Source organism: Drosophila rhopaloa, unplaced genomic scaffold (genome assembly GCF_018152115.1).
Source record: "Drosophila rhopaloa isolate 14029-0021.01 unplaced genomic scaffold, ASM1815211v1 contig_2, whole genome shotgun sequence".
Lineage (NCBI taxonomy): Eukaryota > Metazoa > Arthropoda > Insecta > Diptera > Drosophilidae > Drosophila > Drosophila rhopaloa.
The window spans coordinates 23,935,393-23,951,085 of NW_025335083.1; the positions used below are offsets into that span (position 1 = coordinate 23,935,393).

General features: G+C 39.9%; 1 protein-coding gene across 1 annotated transcript in view; it reads left to right on the forward strand.

The window, feature by feature from the left end:
• Positions 1–4,704: 4,704 nt before the first annotated feature.
• LOC108037401 (roundabout homolog 2) overlaps positions 4,705–15,693 on the forward strand; it is a 44,114-nt gene continuing 33,125 nt past the window's right edge. Inside the window, 1 exon segment of the mRNA XM_044460415.1 lies at positions 4,705–5,208. Coding sequence (XP_044316350.1) covers positions 4,947–5,208 — 262 coding nt within the window. The 5' untranslated portion in view covers positions 4,705–4,946.

The following is a 15,693-nucleotide window of genomic DNA, read 5'->3' on the forward strand; positions in this document are numbered from 1 at the left end:
CAAAAATATTATTAAATTTCTAATTAATAAACGATGTATGTTTGATTGTTTTTATGTAATTATACTTTAGTGAATAGTATATTCGAATTTATAACTTTTTAATTTCTAAAACATTTTTTTGCCAACTGAGTTCTATGTTTATCTTTCTTTATTGTAACTTACTGGTAAATTCCAGAGTCAAATTAATCGTCATTGGTTTAATTTTGCAATTAAAAACAAAAACAAACAGCTATTTGTGTGCAATTATGCTGGCCATATCCTTGTAACGCATCCAATTGTTGCCATTTTAAATATTTTTGTTTTTTGTTAGATGATTTATTTTATGACCATAGGAAAGTAGTCATTGATTTTTATTGTTCGAGTTAGTTAAACTTTTATTGACTTTTAATTTCATTTGTTGTATTTAGTTTATGCTAATGGGATTACAATTTTATGGCAGAGCTGTGGCTTTTCCATTTTGAGTGCCATCTGTGCATATTTTTAGGACCGTCGGGATTAGAGTGTGTGTGTGATGGATGATGTGTGAAGGGGAGGGATTTACACTTTCAACCCAACACCTTTGAAAGGCGTAATATTTTATATACGAAAAGTCGGAAATTTTTTTAATTACAATCATAAGTCATTGTGGAAATCATAGAACAGCACTCCTGCCCATAAATTTAACACTCAACTCATTTCCTGCTCATTATCATATATCCAGCAATTGTACAAAAACCTCAGACACAATCTCAATGCGTTCTGGGTTGGGTTTTTCAGTTTTCGGGGAGACTCAATATTGATACACTGAGCAAAAATCAATCAACAAAAAATAAAAGAAATAATACAAAGTATCTGAGTAAGAGTACTTTCATTTATTTGAAATATATTAGTTAATACTTAATACTTTTTAGTTTTCGGGGAGACTCAATATATATACACTGAACAAAAATCAATCGAAAAAAATTAATATAATTTATTTAAAATATATTACTTAATGCGATTACTGATAGGGTTCCAAAACTTTTTTTTTCGAAAGCTACATTAAAGGCTTGGATGTCTTTTAAAATTAAATTGTATGTTACATTTGAACTTTTTTGTGGGTTATAATTCCCTTGAAAATCCAATAATTTTTTATTGTCAAAAGACCAACTAATTTTATAAGACTTTATAAATTGATGTCATATTTTTTTCAAGTGTAGAGCATGGGAAACGGGAAGGCAGAAGCATCCACACTCGTGGCCTGTCCAAAAAACCCACTCGATTGGGGTTTGGCTCTGCGAGTGGGCGTTTTGGAGTCTTCGGATACGAGATACGAGATGCGTGTGTAAATGTATCTTTGGCCGTATATCCGTGTATCTGTGAATCTGTATCTCGCCCTCTCACCTCGAGTGTTTGTCCACGAGATTTGTGGCCTGGGCGGTTCCCTGGAGATGTTGGGGAAGGTAATCATGCTGTCACAGTCGCTAATTTCAATTATCTTGAGTGTGCACGTATACGTAATTTGTTTACTTTTGAGCGCACAAATGTCCCGAGAAAAGAAGGCAGCGCATCCTTCCAATAAACTTAAACACGTACATTAAAGTGCATTTATAAGTTTCGTGATTCCCTTTTTCCTCTCATCTTTTTCGGCTTTGGCTTGACAATCAAAATGTCATTCCATTTCGTTTTCGGGAAGCTCGCAAATCCGCAATTGAGTCGCAACTTACATGTCATTAACATGGCTTAAAGCAACCGACATGACAGACAAACAGTCAGTCAGTAGATTGTGTGACAGAGAGGGGTAGAGTTGGTGGGAGAGAGAGAGAGAGAGGGAGATAGGCCCGAACATTACAAAGGCAATGTCAACATTTCAGCCTAGATTATTCAGACCGAACTGCAATGTTGCCGAACTTCTTGGGTTGGTAGTTACCTAAGGTCAGGGGCTCACATGTTTAATCAGGCGGGCTTAGGACCTAAATATTTTGGGAGTGTAAAGGTGTAGTTTGGGAACTCGTACACTCGTACTTTTCTGAATTATAAAGAAATCTATATCTGCATATACCCCTGAAATCATCAATAATCTTAGGCAATACTAAAAGAAAGACAATCAATATAAAGTTATTGCGCTATCCCATTTTTATATGAGTAATAATAGATATAAATACTTTATAGAATACATTAAAAGTATAAATAAATAACAATGGTCAAGTTTGTTAGTACTTTCTAGTGAAGAGAGTTTGTATTTACAATTCAAAAGGAAATTAAGGCAGTTATCCAAATAGGCAAAGTAAATAAGTGGGTACTTGCTCAAACCAAAATATTTCTATTTCCCTAACATATGTATTTCAATTCTCGTTCTATATTATTTTGTATATTCCTCTCTCGTATCTTTTTATACGACATATGATCCCTGCCCCGTTGCCGAACTTCACTTGAGTGCTAATGAAGCGTGGCAACCGGGCTCGGATATCTCGCCTTTCAAGCAGAGCAACTCGCCCTGGCTGTAAATTGGCCAATTATCAGCATTTGAAATATGGTTTACCTGCCACAAATTCTCGCTTGCCTCTACCTGCATTCTTCTACTCTATAAAAGGCAAGCGGGAATCGAGAATCGGGGATCGGGGGACTTGAGAAGGCAGCGAACACAGCGACAAACGCACTTTGACCTTTCTTTCTTGGCAAAGACAATGCACATTGTGTGAGTTGCATTCTCAGATGGGGAATCCACACCTGCCCGCTCCTAAATGCACGCACAATTCCTTTATGGAAAAGATACACACCTTTATTTTACACTTCTCTCCTTGGCCAAATGTATCTGTATCTTTTCTGAGCACCGGCATTAATGAACCGACTTCACACTCGAATCAAACTCTGCTTAGGAGGAGGAGAAAAAAAAGTTATTGATTATTTAACAAACGTTGGGAAATTAGGCAGCGATTTATAGAGGAAAGCCCTTTCGGATATGCACTTTGATAAATTAATACAATATCGTCTGGGTTGATTTCGAAATTCATTAGCGGGCCGGTGTTCTGTGATATGTGGCAAAGTGTCCAAGAACGGGGTCTCCACTTTGATTTGGATTTCCATTCATCGCATTGTGCAACGGATCGCCTAGAACTGTGTGTCTGGCTTTATTGCAGTTTGGAAATAGATGAGCTAACAGCTGGAGAGTGAGTGCGGCACTCGAGCAGATTAGATAGCAAATGGTCGCCCCTTTGAGGCGTTTTTCGACTGTCGCCGGCAGTGGAGGGTTAAGGGGACACTGGGGGTTAAGCGGGGGAGGGGGGCGCAGGCGGAACAATGGAGTCAAGGGGGCAATCAAATGCAACAAGTAGGGATTATCCAAGCTCAAAATGTTTTCGGATCTCGAATGGAAACTATCGAAGCTAAGCAGCACAAAGGTTGGCAATTTGTTGGCTTGACAACCTGAAAAAGAGTTTAAATGGTCAGAAAAGATTGAAAAAGAGTTGGTGGATAAACACTTCGAACGGAGAAATTGATGTGGCATCGTGTTAAAGTCCATTTGAATGTCGATTTGTTGTATTTCTAAACAAAGCTGAATATTTATGGGCTTTTTTCTGAAATGAATGCACTTTGTTGGTTCGCAACATTGTTAATACACAAGAAAATTAAATTTGGTAATTGGATTGGAGTTTTTTATTCCGCAAAATATTTCTTTTTAATGGCCTTAAACTAGCCTTGTCAATATTGAAATGCAAATACTTTTTAATAAATTCATTTCCTTTCGCAAACATCAACAATGATTGTTTTCTTTCTTATCAACTTGATAAATATGTATGTCGTATGAAGCAAAAATAATTTATAAGCAATTTCATTGTTATAATTGTATTTGCTTAAATATTTATCATACGACATTCTCATTCGCTGAGTGATATACAACACACATGCCACCCCCGCGTATGGTCGAATAATAAAATCTGAAATTTATGAATTATTTATTCAGTTGACAAGGTTTTATAACAAATGCTTGTGATGGATAGTAAATACACTAAATGAATACAATATTTTATATATGAAGATAAAAGGAATTGTTAGGATTGTCAGTATTTGGCAATATGTATATGTAATATGTTCCTTAACTTCAAATATTCTTCAAATAAAAGTGAAAATATAGTCTTTAAAAACCATAAAACGCAAATGGATCCCTTGGCCTTATCAACATGAGTCATCAACACTCGGTGCGATTCCATTGAGTGCAATATGTTTCCAACAAGATGAACCTAGGGCACGTGGAACGTTTGCAAACGGAACAAAACAAACCGAGGCTGCAGTCCATCGAGTAAACAAAGGTCCAATGCGTTCCACAGCATGCAACAAGCGATACAAAGTGGGAAATGGAACTCTCACGAAGTCATAAACGAAGTAAGAACCGAAGTGGTTTGCCGAATACAAACGAACTCGAAACGAAACGAGAAACGAACTTAAAACACTCGAATGTTAACTTTCCATACAAAAGACACTCGCTGTTCTCGCACACTGTTAACCGCCATACAAAATGCACTCCAGTTCCTACGCACTGTTAACTTTGCACTCTAGTTCTGGCGCACTCTGTTAACCGCCATACAAAATCCACTCACTGTTCTTGAGCACTCTGTTAAGCGCCATACAAAATGAACTCACTGTGCGAGCGCACTGTACAACTTCCACTCACAATCCCCGCTCATGTTAACCAGGTCCAAAACCACCCAGTTTTCAAAAGAAATTTCTTTCACATCAGTCGATTTTCGTAGCGTATAGCAGCGCCAGTACCAATTCGAGTGTCCGCCGGTTCGCATGTGTTTGGGGGAGAGTATATATCCGTTCGATCCGTCGGGTTCCGCGAATCGTTCCGGCCAACGGACTTTGTGGCGCCACGGACTCAGATTCTAGTGAATAAATTGTGTGTGCCAGCAGAATATCGAGAAATGAGTGCAAATCTATTTTAAATGGTGTGTAATTAAAGGAAGCGCAGAAGAATACTTGACAAAATGCAGTTGTGCGAGGTGCGTGTGCAGCCCCAGCGTTTAGCTAACGAAAGCGAGATTAAAATAAAAAATAAAAATAAAAACAAAAATGAAAACGAAAACGAAAAACCAGAGATCAAACGCCGACACAGAAACAATCGAAATGCTGTTGGGGACCGGCTAAAAATAATCAAAGTCGATCGCAGTCGGAGTCGACGGGAGATATTCCCACTGCTGCTGCTCCTCACGGGATTAAATGGATTAACTCAAGTTGGAGCGCTCAAGGGTAAGTGTCGACAGATGCAGATGCAGATGCATCCGCAGTTGCAGTTGCAGATACAACATAGAAGATACAATTTGAAGGGCAATATGACAAACTATTTCCTCCCGGATTTTCATAGCAAAATCCTTTGTGGCCGCATATGACTTTTCCCCCCATTCATTTCGCCTGCACTCCCCATTTATTTATTAGCGTCATTTGTTTCCATTTACGTTTTTTCGTCGACTCCATCTTTTTGGCTATTTTTGGTTGCAACACAAACAACAAAGTGAAATTAAGGCACTGCGGTTTATTTATGCCTGCAACGTTCGCTAATGGATTGTAAGGCCGCTTTATAGACAACGCGACATCACAGACCCATTATTCATGCCTCTCTCTCGAATTCTCATTAGAGATGCACATTGTGGGTATATTTTTGAGTGGATGTATCTGAATGTTTGCGACTCGAAATCGTTAGCATAAGAACTTGGAACTTCAGCAGTTCTTTGCAGGTTAACAAAGGTTAAGAAGTTCTATTAGGTTGGGGATCGTCTTAGATGAGTTCTTTTTTAGAATTGAGTTTTTGAAATCGGAAGAATTTTATTTCAAATGAATGGTTATAAAAGTAAAACTAAGGTAAAGAAAGCAAATAGCTTTGAATCAGTCGCTCCTTTGAATCATTTTATCATTTTAGAACCCACCATTGCAAACCACATTTTCTTTCCCTAATCTCTCTGACCAAAATCAGTTTCTTTTATCATGCCATTAACGAAAAACACAAAAAACTAACGTTACCCCAATGAACCCACTTAGGGATCACATTTGGGAAAACTAAGTACAATTTTCAAAGAATACACAGATCGAATTACGCATCAAAAACCAAAGTGAACAAAATGCATGTATGGAAAAAATATGGATGAGGGTAACAAAAAATGTAAACCCCTAAGGGAGGATCACGGGAAAGATCACTCACCAGAAACCGAACTTTAGATAAATGACTAATGAGTTTGCAGTACGCTCTCCACCGAAAACACTAATCAACTGAGTATAGTTTTCCCCGCCGCAGCAATCTTACAACTGATTACAAGAAAATCAAACAAAGAATCGAGTTTGTGGCTTTTGTGGTTGAGAGATGGGGAGTTCAAACGAAAACTAAAGCAAAATGCTTTTGAGGTTAAGCAATGCCTTTGAATTAAGCCCTTTGGCGATTTCATGGCTCGGCAAATCCGGCGATAAAACATATATCTAAATGAGCTTAGGCCGTCACACCCCTTTTCGCAATGTGCCGAGAATGTTGTAATCTAATGCTTATTAAACGCTTTTTAATGCCAATCCAACGATATCGAACGTGGACACACGCAACTCGGATTTTTGAATTCGGATTTCGGATTTCAGTTAAGCACTCGAACACGCAACCTGAGGCTGCAGCATACTATACTATATAGTATCTGTATCTCGACTCTTCCCATCCCAACCCATGTGACGTGGCAAGTGTTGCACGCGACGCCGCTCGTTTGATATAATAAATTGTATAAAATTATCTGCACTGGCACACGACAGGATTTGTGTTCCTTACTTTGCTGGTGGTGTGTGACCAGTTAGCCAAGCCATCAGCTTTTTGGGTGGTGGGTCAATCGCAGTCGGCTTGAGAATCTGTCGGGGTCATAAAAATTATCGCCCTCGACACAAAGTTGCAGGGTTGACAGTGGGTAATGCCACTCTGGGGAGCGTTTTTCCAGCTTACTGGACTCGGTGCACTTTTTCTCTTGTGACTTCGGGGGTGGCAGACTCAATCCTTTGTCTTGGAAATGCCAATTTCTGTTGGCATTTTTTGTGTGCCCGGGCTGCCTTTCGGGTCTTGTGCAATTTTCTCATGTGCATTATGCGAAAATTGGGCTAAGTAGCGGTCTACGGCTTACTTTCCTTTCCCGGGCGATGGAAATGGAGTCAAGTGCTGTGGCAGCTCCGTAGCATGTTATTTGTTCAATCACATGATTGCCCTACCAATCGCCGCCACTCAACGAGATCTCCCATTTGCTCCCAGCTGCAGGCTAGATAATGAAGGGGTCTCTCGGCTATCCACAGCCGAAGCCTGCCCCAATATGTTTGGCACACAGTTTGGGGCAGGAATGTGATTGAAAGTCGGCTGGTTGTGGGTGGAGGTGTTGCCAGTCGACTAGCGAAAGGTTGCAAGTCTATAGACGTATTTCTATGAGATATTGGAGAGTACCTATTAACAGCCCTAACAAATATGTTAATTTTTATTTGAGGCTAGAAATTAAAGAAAATTGAACAAGGTTTAACACAGTAGTTAGATTGTAAATTAACCACGAAGGAGTTTTGCTTGAAGAAAAGTTCCTATTCTATGACAAGTCATCGCATTCATTCTTAGTTTTTCTTTTACTCAACCAACTAAACTGTAATTCTTTTTTATAAAGTCATAATCTATTTTATGTACATGTACTTGCTAATTATGTGTTTATGCCATAATAAAATTCAACTAAGAAAATTATGTACTAAATCACCACTTATTCAAATTATATTCTTTATTTATGCATGTACATAATTAAAAACTTATTTAAATAAGCGTTACATAAACATTTACTGGAAATTACTTGCCTCATATTTAGATCTAATTTGTTCCATTTTTCTCACAGTATAAAAATGACTGGGAATTACTACTAATATTTACCCAAAGTAAAATATTTTTGAAAAATATTTTTCCGAATCAGCAATATTGCAGAAGATACTTTTGTTGAAGTATAAAAATGCTCTAGAAGATTATTAAAATACCCAGCGAGTAATCATATATTTCCCAGAAGTGTGAGGTAAAAACATTAGAAATAATTATAAGTGAATACAGTGATCTGCATATTTACGTTAAATGATTTTTCATAAGTTGAACATCTTGGGAGCACTCCTTTAATCCCCCAAAAGGCCCCATTTAGCCTCTGATTCTCCAGCAAATATATCCCCACTTTCCGGACGAATAGCGTTTTACTACTAATTGCAACTACCCATGGCTTTAGTTCTCCTAGCCGCAGCCATTCGATCTCGAGTCGGCTATTTGCCAACTAAACAATAATTAATTATTTAAAACAACAGTCTTGCTGGCCGGGCCAGAACCCAGTAATGGGAAAGGCAGGCGGCTGAAAGGCGACTTGGACATGGTCAGCTGGGTAGTCGGAGCCAAGTTTTGCCTACGCAAAGATTTTTGTTATTTCTTGCTTCCTGGAGATCCGAGAGACCCAGCTTGACAGCCAGTCTATGTGTATCTATGTGGCCGGGCCGTACTTGATATAGCCGTGGGTTTTATGTACATTTTGTGGCCGTTGCTTTGGCTGTGATATTAAAAATAAAGGAAAATTAAGCCTGGCAGCCGCGTAAAATGCAAACTTGCATCCGAAATGTTGCAGTTATGCCAGTTGGCGTTTAAAGCCGTTGTTACTGTTGCCGGTCGCTGCTGGCCACATTTTTGCATGCAATGCAATGCAGTGCCTGGAAAATGGTTATTTCGTTTTTTTGAGAAGGCGTTACTGGATTTTCCGAAAAGTTCTTTTTTTTTTCCTGCCCCGTTTATATTCGTTCGTGGTGGTTAGCTTGGAGCAAATCTGAGCTTGGTGAGAAAAAGGTTCGCAAATTGCATTGGAAATGCTATGTGTGAAGGAGTTGGGGAATCGCGGAGAGAAAGGCGAGAAAGGAGCTGCGGGAGGGGGCAGGGGGGTGTGACCGGAGGAGGATATGCAATTCTGGAGGGGTCAATCAACATGGAAATTTGATTCACAAGTTATGGGAAAAGCAGAAAGGAGAAATGGCTCGATGGCGACCTATCCTTGGGATAATTATTGGCAAAGATACAGTAAGATTGAAAGGCTTAGAACTGCTTCTAGTTTAAAAAAATATTATGTAGTCTAACTTTCATATTTGGTTTATGCGCTTTGATTTACACAGTCTTTAAATTATAAAATATTATTTTATTTTAAAGAGTTCTTTTTTTCTACTTAATTTAGCTTAGAGAAATATCTTTCGTTCAAATAAGAGCAAGTTAATTTATAGCAAGATATAGCAAGAAATAATCTTCTGAATGAATTCCTTGAATGAAGTGATTCTCAAGATTTCGTACCAAATATTTATTTTCTATCTAAAACATTTTTGCCAGCGAATAAAATTGTTTTCTGGGAATATTCGTATTTCGCAGTTGGTTAATTTAAAAAGAAATGAGCGCTATGTGTTTACAGGAAAGCCTCACACAAAAACGCAATAAATGTCAGCATTGTCTTTTAATTAGTGCAACTTTGTACATATAGACTTTCCCCTGCGAAAACCATCCTTAATCTGCAGGAAAAGCCGTTTACAGTTAGGCAAAATGAGTTAACTGGGAAGATCAACAAGTTTCGCTCGGCTAATACGTATTTAATTACACAAATCTGAAATTTCCGGCTGGCCCGAAAAGAGGTTTGTCTTTGTCTTTGTCATTTATCCTTAAGCAAGTCGTCGGCAGAGATTTGCATATTTGCACTTGATGATGTTGCTGCTGCAAGTTGCAAGTTGCTGGTTGCTGCTGCTGCTGCTGTGGCAGACATTGCCGCCAGCAATCGCCATTTGGGTTTTCGTTTTGGGTTTGGGGTATGAGTTAACGTTAAAGTTTTTAGCAGCCTACGCGCGGCGAGGAAATTATGAAAAATTTTCAAAGAATCGCCTTGAGTCATCGTTTGCAGTCAGTTTGCCACAACGTTGGCGTTTCGTAGTGGAGCGACTGAAAAAGTTTTTATAATTTGTTAACAAGCCCCAAAGAGCTCGGCGCCGTAGTCTGAAGTCCCGGCAATTATGACAAGTTGACAAACGGCTTAATCTCAATCGGCGACTTGCTGTGCGATCCTCGAATCACAGAAGATGCGCGGCATTTAAATCAATAAAGCGGAGAGTCTCGATCGCTGGACGTTTATCGCATCGGGGATATCTAATATCTGGAAGGGGGAATACGACTCGACTCCTACTTCGACTTCGACTGGGAACTTGGAGTCCGAGAGCCGTGTTTAAAGTCTTGCCAGCGAGTGCGACACATGCAAATTGGCCAATGTTGCTAAACAAGTTTCGCGGTTGTTGCTTTTGTGGCTTGTACTCACCTGCGTACGACGACAACAACAACGGCAACAACAGCAACAGCAACAAAGACAACAAACATGCAAAAATTGGATTGCTGACTCTGCGTGCAAATAAGGCAACAGAACAACAACAACAACCAAAGCAAGTTGGCTATAAAAAGGCGCTGCCGTTGCAGACAATCAGCCATAAATCTAAATGACTGTCAACCCAGGCGAAACCTACAATGGAGTCTTGTTCTTGCAGCAGCAACATGTTGCCAATTCCCCCTTACCTCACCCCCCTCCTTTGCACTCCCCACTCGCACACTCATTTGCTGCCATTGGCGGCTGCTGATAAGACACTAAAATATGCTAAAAAGCTAAAATAAACTTGATATTGATATTGCGGTGGCATTGCCAGTGCCATAAAGCAAAAAAGCATTTAGTTAGGGATCATGCGAATGGAAGGACGAAGGGGTTGCAAAGTGGTATGCAGGGATCCTAACTATTAAGAGTGTCTTTGCAATAAAAAAGGGGAAAATATGTAAGCAGGCATTAAAAGTTATAAGATGCAATAGACAGAGACACCATATCTTACAAACTAATGAAAAGGGTTTGAAATATGTTATTAGCCATTTAAAATAATGTATATACTTAGATTTAAATGTACAACTAGAATTATTAACTTCCTTTGTTTCTATGTTAAGCTACTATATTAAGGGATTTCGATATGAAATGAATAACATTTAAAAAGAAGAAGTTATGCACTAAAAGTAAGCCCACTAATATGTCTCATTCTTCAAATTCCAAGTTAATCTCTATACAAATTATGTATTCCACTTAAACTATCCCCTAAATTAGATTAAACAATATCAAATATTCAACAACCTCATTTCACTCCACCGACCATAAACCTTTCAGACGAATTACGCATAAATTTTCTTGGGAAACCAAAGCCTGGCCACTAAAGTTAAACACTTTTAATTCAGGTATCGCCGCATCGAATTGTGTTTTATAATTCCTTTTTTTTTGTTCTCCCAGTCAACTGAAACTGAGAAATAAAGCCGAGAGTGGGCTGCAACCTGCCCACGTTCGTCTGAAGATTTGGTAGCTTTTGCCATTCAACGAGTTTGTCATACAATTAATTTGGTTTTTAGTTGGTTAGTTGATGACGAGGATGGTCCACCGGGCAACCTGCTCTGTGGCTTAAGATTTTTACTGGTTTTTCCCTCTTTATTCGCCTTTGGTTTTTCTTTATTTTTTTTTTTTCACTCAGTTAATTTATTGCACTTTTGCGACGACGGCAAATGGGGAAATGCGATATGCCAATCACTCGAGAGTGCGGCGACACTTTTCCCGACCATCTCCCCTCCATTTCTTCGATTTCCTCCATTTCCATTTCCCTGCGTGTGTGTCGTCTCCTCGGGGCATGCATTTAAGATAAGGCCTCACTTGTCGCCTTTCGGGGCGATTCTTCTTTGTTTTTTAGCACTATTTACATTTTGAAGACTCTCGAAAGACATCGAGAACGACCTGCATTCGTTGGGTGTCCCTCTTGGGATCGTCTCGAATTACAGAACTCTTCCGACATTTGTATGTGGAATTGTTTACGGTTTGGTAAATGCCAGAGAACTTGGTAAACATTGCAATCAGAATTTCGAATTTAGAACTGGGTTAGACGACGGGTGTGTCTTTAGCCGGGGGAAGTAAATATTTAATTAGCTGACGCACCTTGTGGGAAATCGGTTTTGAATTTTCTGGGAAATGCTAAAATATATATTTTTCCTCTAATTATGAACGCCTCAAGGGAGCGCAGGAATCTGGCCATAAAAAGAAAAAATTAATTAAAATTGCAGCGGCAATTAATCAAGTGAAGGAAGGATATAGAAAAGGGAGAAACTGAAAGATAAAGGAATTTGCATAGACGATCGGCGATCTTAAAGTGATCGTCCGACAGCTGAGTGATCTTTCTTTATCTGAGATTGATGCGCATCGCGTGCAGGGCAGAAACATTCACATCCAGCCGCAGATCCACAGAGACTATATCTCGATCTCTGGGCAGCCGCAGCATGATCATTAATAAACCGCTGTGAGCTGTCAATAGGCATCAACGTCCAGCGATCCGCGATCTGCAATCTCTGGGAGATCTTGGATCTGGTATCCATGGGGGAAAAGGGGAGGGATCCACTCTTGGAACTGGCTGAAATCAACACGAGGATCAACGTGGCGAGGATTGAGTGACAGTGTTTGGCACTCGAATTGGCTGTGATTCGGTTCCTGTGACAATTGCCAATTGCCTCGCCGGGTGATAACTTCATTTGATCGATCTCAACGGATATCGTTGCGGGAGCCCCCCTCTTCCTTTCGGGTTATAAACATTATAGCCCAGCCTTTTTGTAAACATTCTCAGGCGAAGGCATAATAATTGCCGACAAGCAGACACCCAAACATGTCGCTGTCTTATAAACAAAAATTCAATAATGCATAACAAAAAAGAAATTGAAGAGAACATGGGAACGAAAGGCCTTTGGGGTTGCCTTCTGCAACATAAAATAATGATGATGAAAACGTTGCACATGCCGGGCTGCCAGGATGAGACGGCTGACAATGATGAGGCATGATGACAGACCAACAAATCGAAGGTTTTGCAGGCTGCAGGCCAAAGTTGCCACCGCTGCTGCTGTTGGATGTTGTTGGTTGTTGCTCGTTGTTGATGTTGCAATCGACAGCAATCGTCATCGTTACCACAACACAGTGGAGCACATTGTAAAACATCCGCACAAAAGAGCAAAGCACATGGAACGGCCATGAACAGCAGCAATTGCAACTAAGTGAGGGTAAAAAAGCATCCCATTGCAATGATGGGAGAATTTGTGTCTATGGAATGTGTGATAATCATGTTTATGCGTCGGAGGGAAATCAAGAAGAATAGTTAACACCCAATATCACTGAAAGATATTTAGAGCAGTTGCCCAAAATCAAATATCCTGAATGACGGTTTGTTAGGATCTATTTCAAAGCTAATACTTTTGAAGAATTTGGCAATCACAACAATTTTAATGCCCACACTAGAGATAATAAGTAAAAAGGGGGTTCTTTGAACCAAAAATTCAAAATTATATTAAAGGTCAAATCGGTAAACATTCTTATTAAATTTAGTGCTCATAAAATAACCAATCCAAGCAATCTCTTTCGCTTTCACCAACAAATCCTACTCATCGGCGACTTTATCTGCTTGCCATTCGTTTTTATTAGCAAATCCTTTATCAGCCAACGCATAACGCATAAACCCCATTGCAATATCTGCCACATCCCCTCGAACCGGCATCAATTTTCTGTCTGTCTGCCCCACACACAAAAACGCAGGGGGAAAAAAAACACGAAAAAAAGCGAAAATCTGCCGTCGGGCAGAAATTAATTTTTCATAATTTTTTTGCGCCCTTTTCTGCTGTTGTTGTTATCGCAACTTGTTCGCCAAGCGACCCCGACCCCCCTGAACTCGCCGCCACTGACTTTGGCCATGTTTTGTGGAAATATCCCGAGTGTGGGGTCAAGGTTGAGTGGGTAAAAGGGGGCAGCGTCGTTTTTTGTGTTATTATTAAAGTTGATTGTCAAATGCGGCCCTTAAGTGATTTTTATAGAGCTTTAATTGGGCGAGGAAAGGAGGACGACGATGAAGTCGGCTTGCCTTTTTTGAAGCTGGCCCAAAGGGACAACGACTGGAAAAAGGCATGCGGCTTAATTACTCACAGTAGCCAGAAGGCAGGAAAATATCTTTTCCTCTTTTTTCCTCTTTTTTTTGCAAAGAATTGGCAGTCGGGAGGAGTATCTCATTCAAGGTGCAAACTTGCGCGCGACATTTTGTGTTGCTGCTGTCGATGTTGCTGTTGCTGTTGGCTGTTGCTGTTGCTGTTGGCTGACTGTTGACAGCATGACGTGACAACATGCAATGCAAATCGTGTGACACGATGCCCCAAAGGGTTAATGTATAAATTAAATTTCTGCACTCACAAGGCCGCACTTACGTATCTCTATTAGCTGCGGAGATACAGATGCAGTTGCAGGTCAAGACCCGAAATGCGTAGGGGAAACCGAAACCGTACAAAAGAATTGCCAATAAAGAAGTTGCCTTAACTTGGCTTAGCGAATTTTCACGCTCTCCCACACAAACACAAGGAAAGTAAAGGAAAGGAAAGACTTGGAAAAGCAATAAGTAACAGAAACAAAGACCAGACATAAAAGTTGTATAATTTCGCATTGGCAGGTCTAATCCCAGCAGGTAGAAACCCACACACAAAACGCACACCTAAATCCCCCCCGAAAAGTATTTATGATTATATATATTGTTTTTGTTGTACTCCTTCTCCTTGGCCAAAACCAGCTGCTTTTGATGTTTTTTTTTTCTTTTTCAACAAATTAAATTCGGTTGGGCAAAAGTTTTGGCAATAAAATTTAACAATTCCCCGCCTACAATTTTTATGATTATCTCTCCCTTTTTTGAAGGACTCTGCAGTGTGGCAACAATTTCCATTTGCAATTTCATTTAATGCGAGACCAAGAAGTTGCCTAATTGTGGCGGGAAAATCTATTTCACTGCTCGCTCGCCTGGAAAATGGCCGCCAAGACAAGGTCAAAAGGAGTGGAAAATCTGTTTTCTCAGTGGATATTACTGCGTAGGTAGAGAATTCCTATGGTGCAGCGGCGGCATCATCATCTCACAGCTCGAAGAAAAGAAAACCGAGCCGAGCCAAGTCAAACAATGGTGGAAAAACAAGAAAACGCATTCCCCGCATGAGCAAGTCATAAATTTTCCCCGAAAAAAAAAGAAAAACAATAAAAACGAACCGAACAAAAGGAGAACACGAATCGAAGCAGCATTGAAAAGCAAATAGTCCAGGAAAAGAGGCCGAAAAGGTTCTCCACGGCGACAGATTCAGAGGAGTAGGTAGGCGGCCAGTCGATGGATAGATAACTGCACTCGTGGGCAGGCCAAGTATCCGAAGTATCTAAAGTATCTTAAGTAGGTTTCGGCTTAGGTAGAGCTATGCAGGTGTCACTTGGCCGCAGGGACAATCGGGGCACAGTATTTACTCGAAGATTGGCTGAAAAGCAAAGCAGGGAAAAAAACATATGCCAAGGGAAATGGGAAAGGAAACTGAATTGGATAAGATATTTGAGGATTTCGGTCCAGGATGAACTCATGCTGGCAGGGTCTTAAGATCTTTTGAATAGATGCAAGAATGGTAATGGTTCCTGCAACTGTTACTTAGAAACCTGTATTTCCCCGGCAAGCAAGTGGAGGATCCTAGGTATTTTATTATGATAAATAGTAAACGTTTTCATCACATACTTCCTCTACATATGTTTTCAACCCAAACAGCCATTAACATGCAGTTCAGAGAGACCGCTATTATAAACTTTGTTTCCA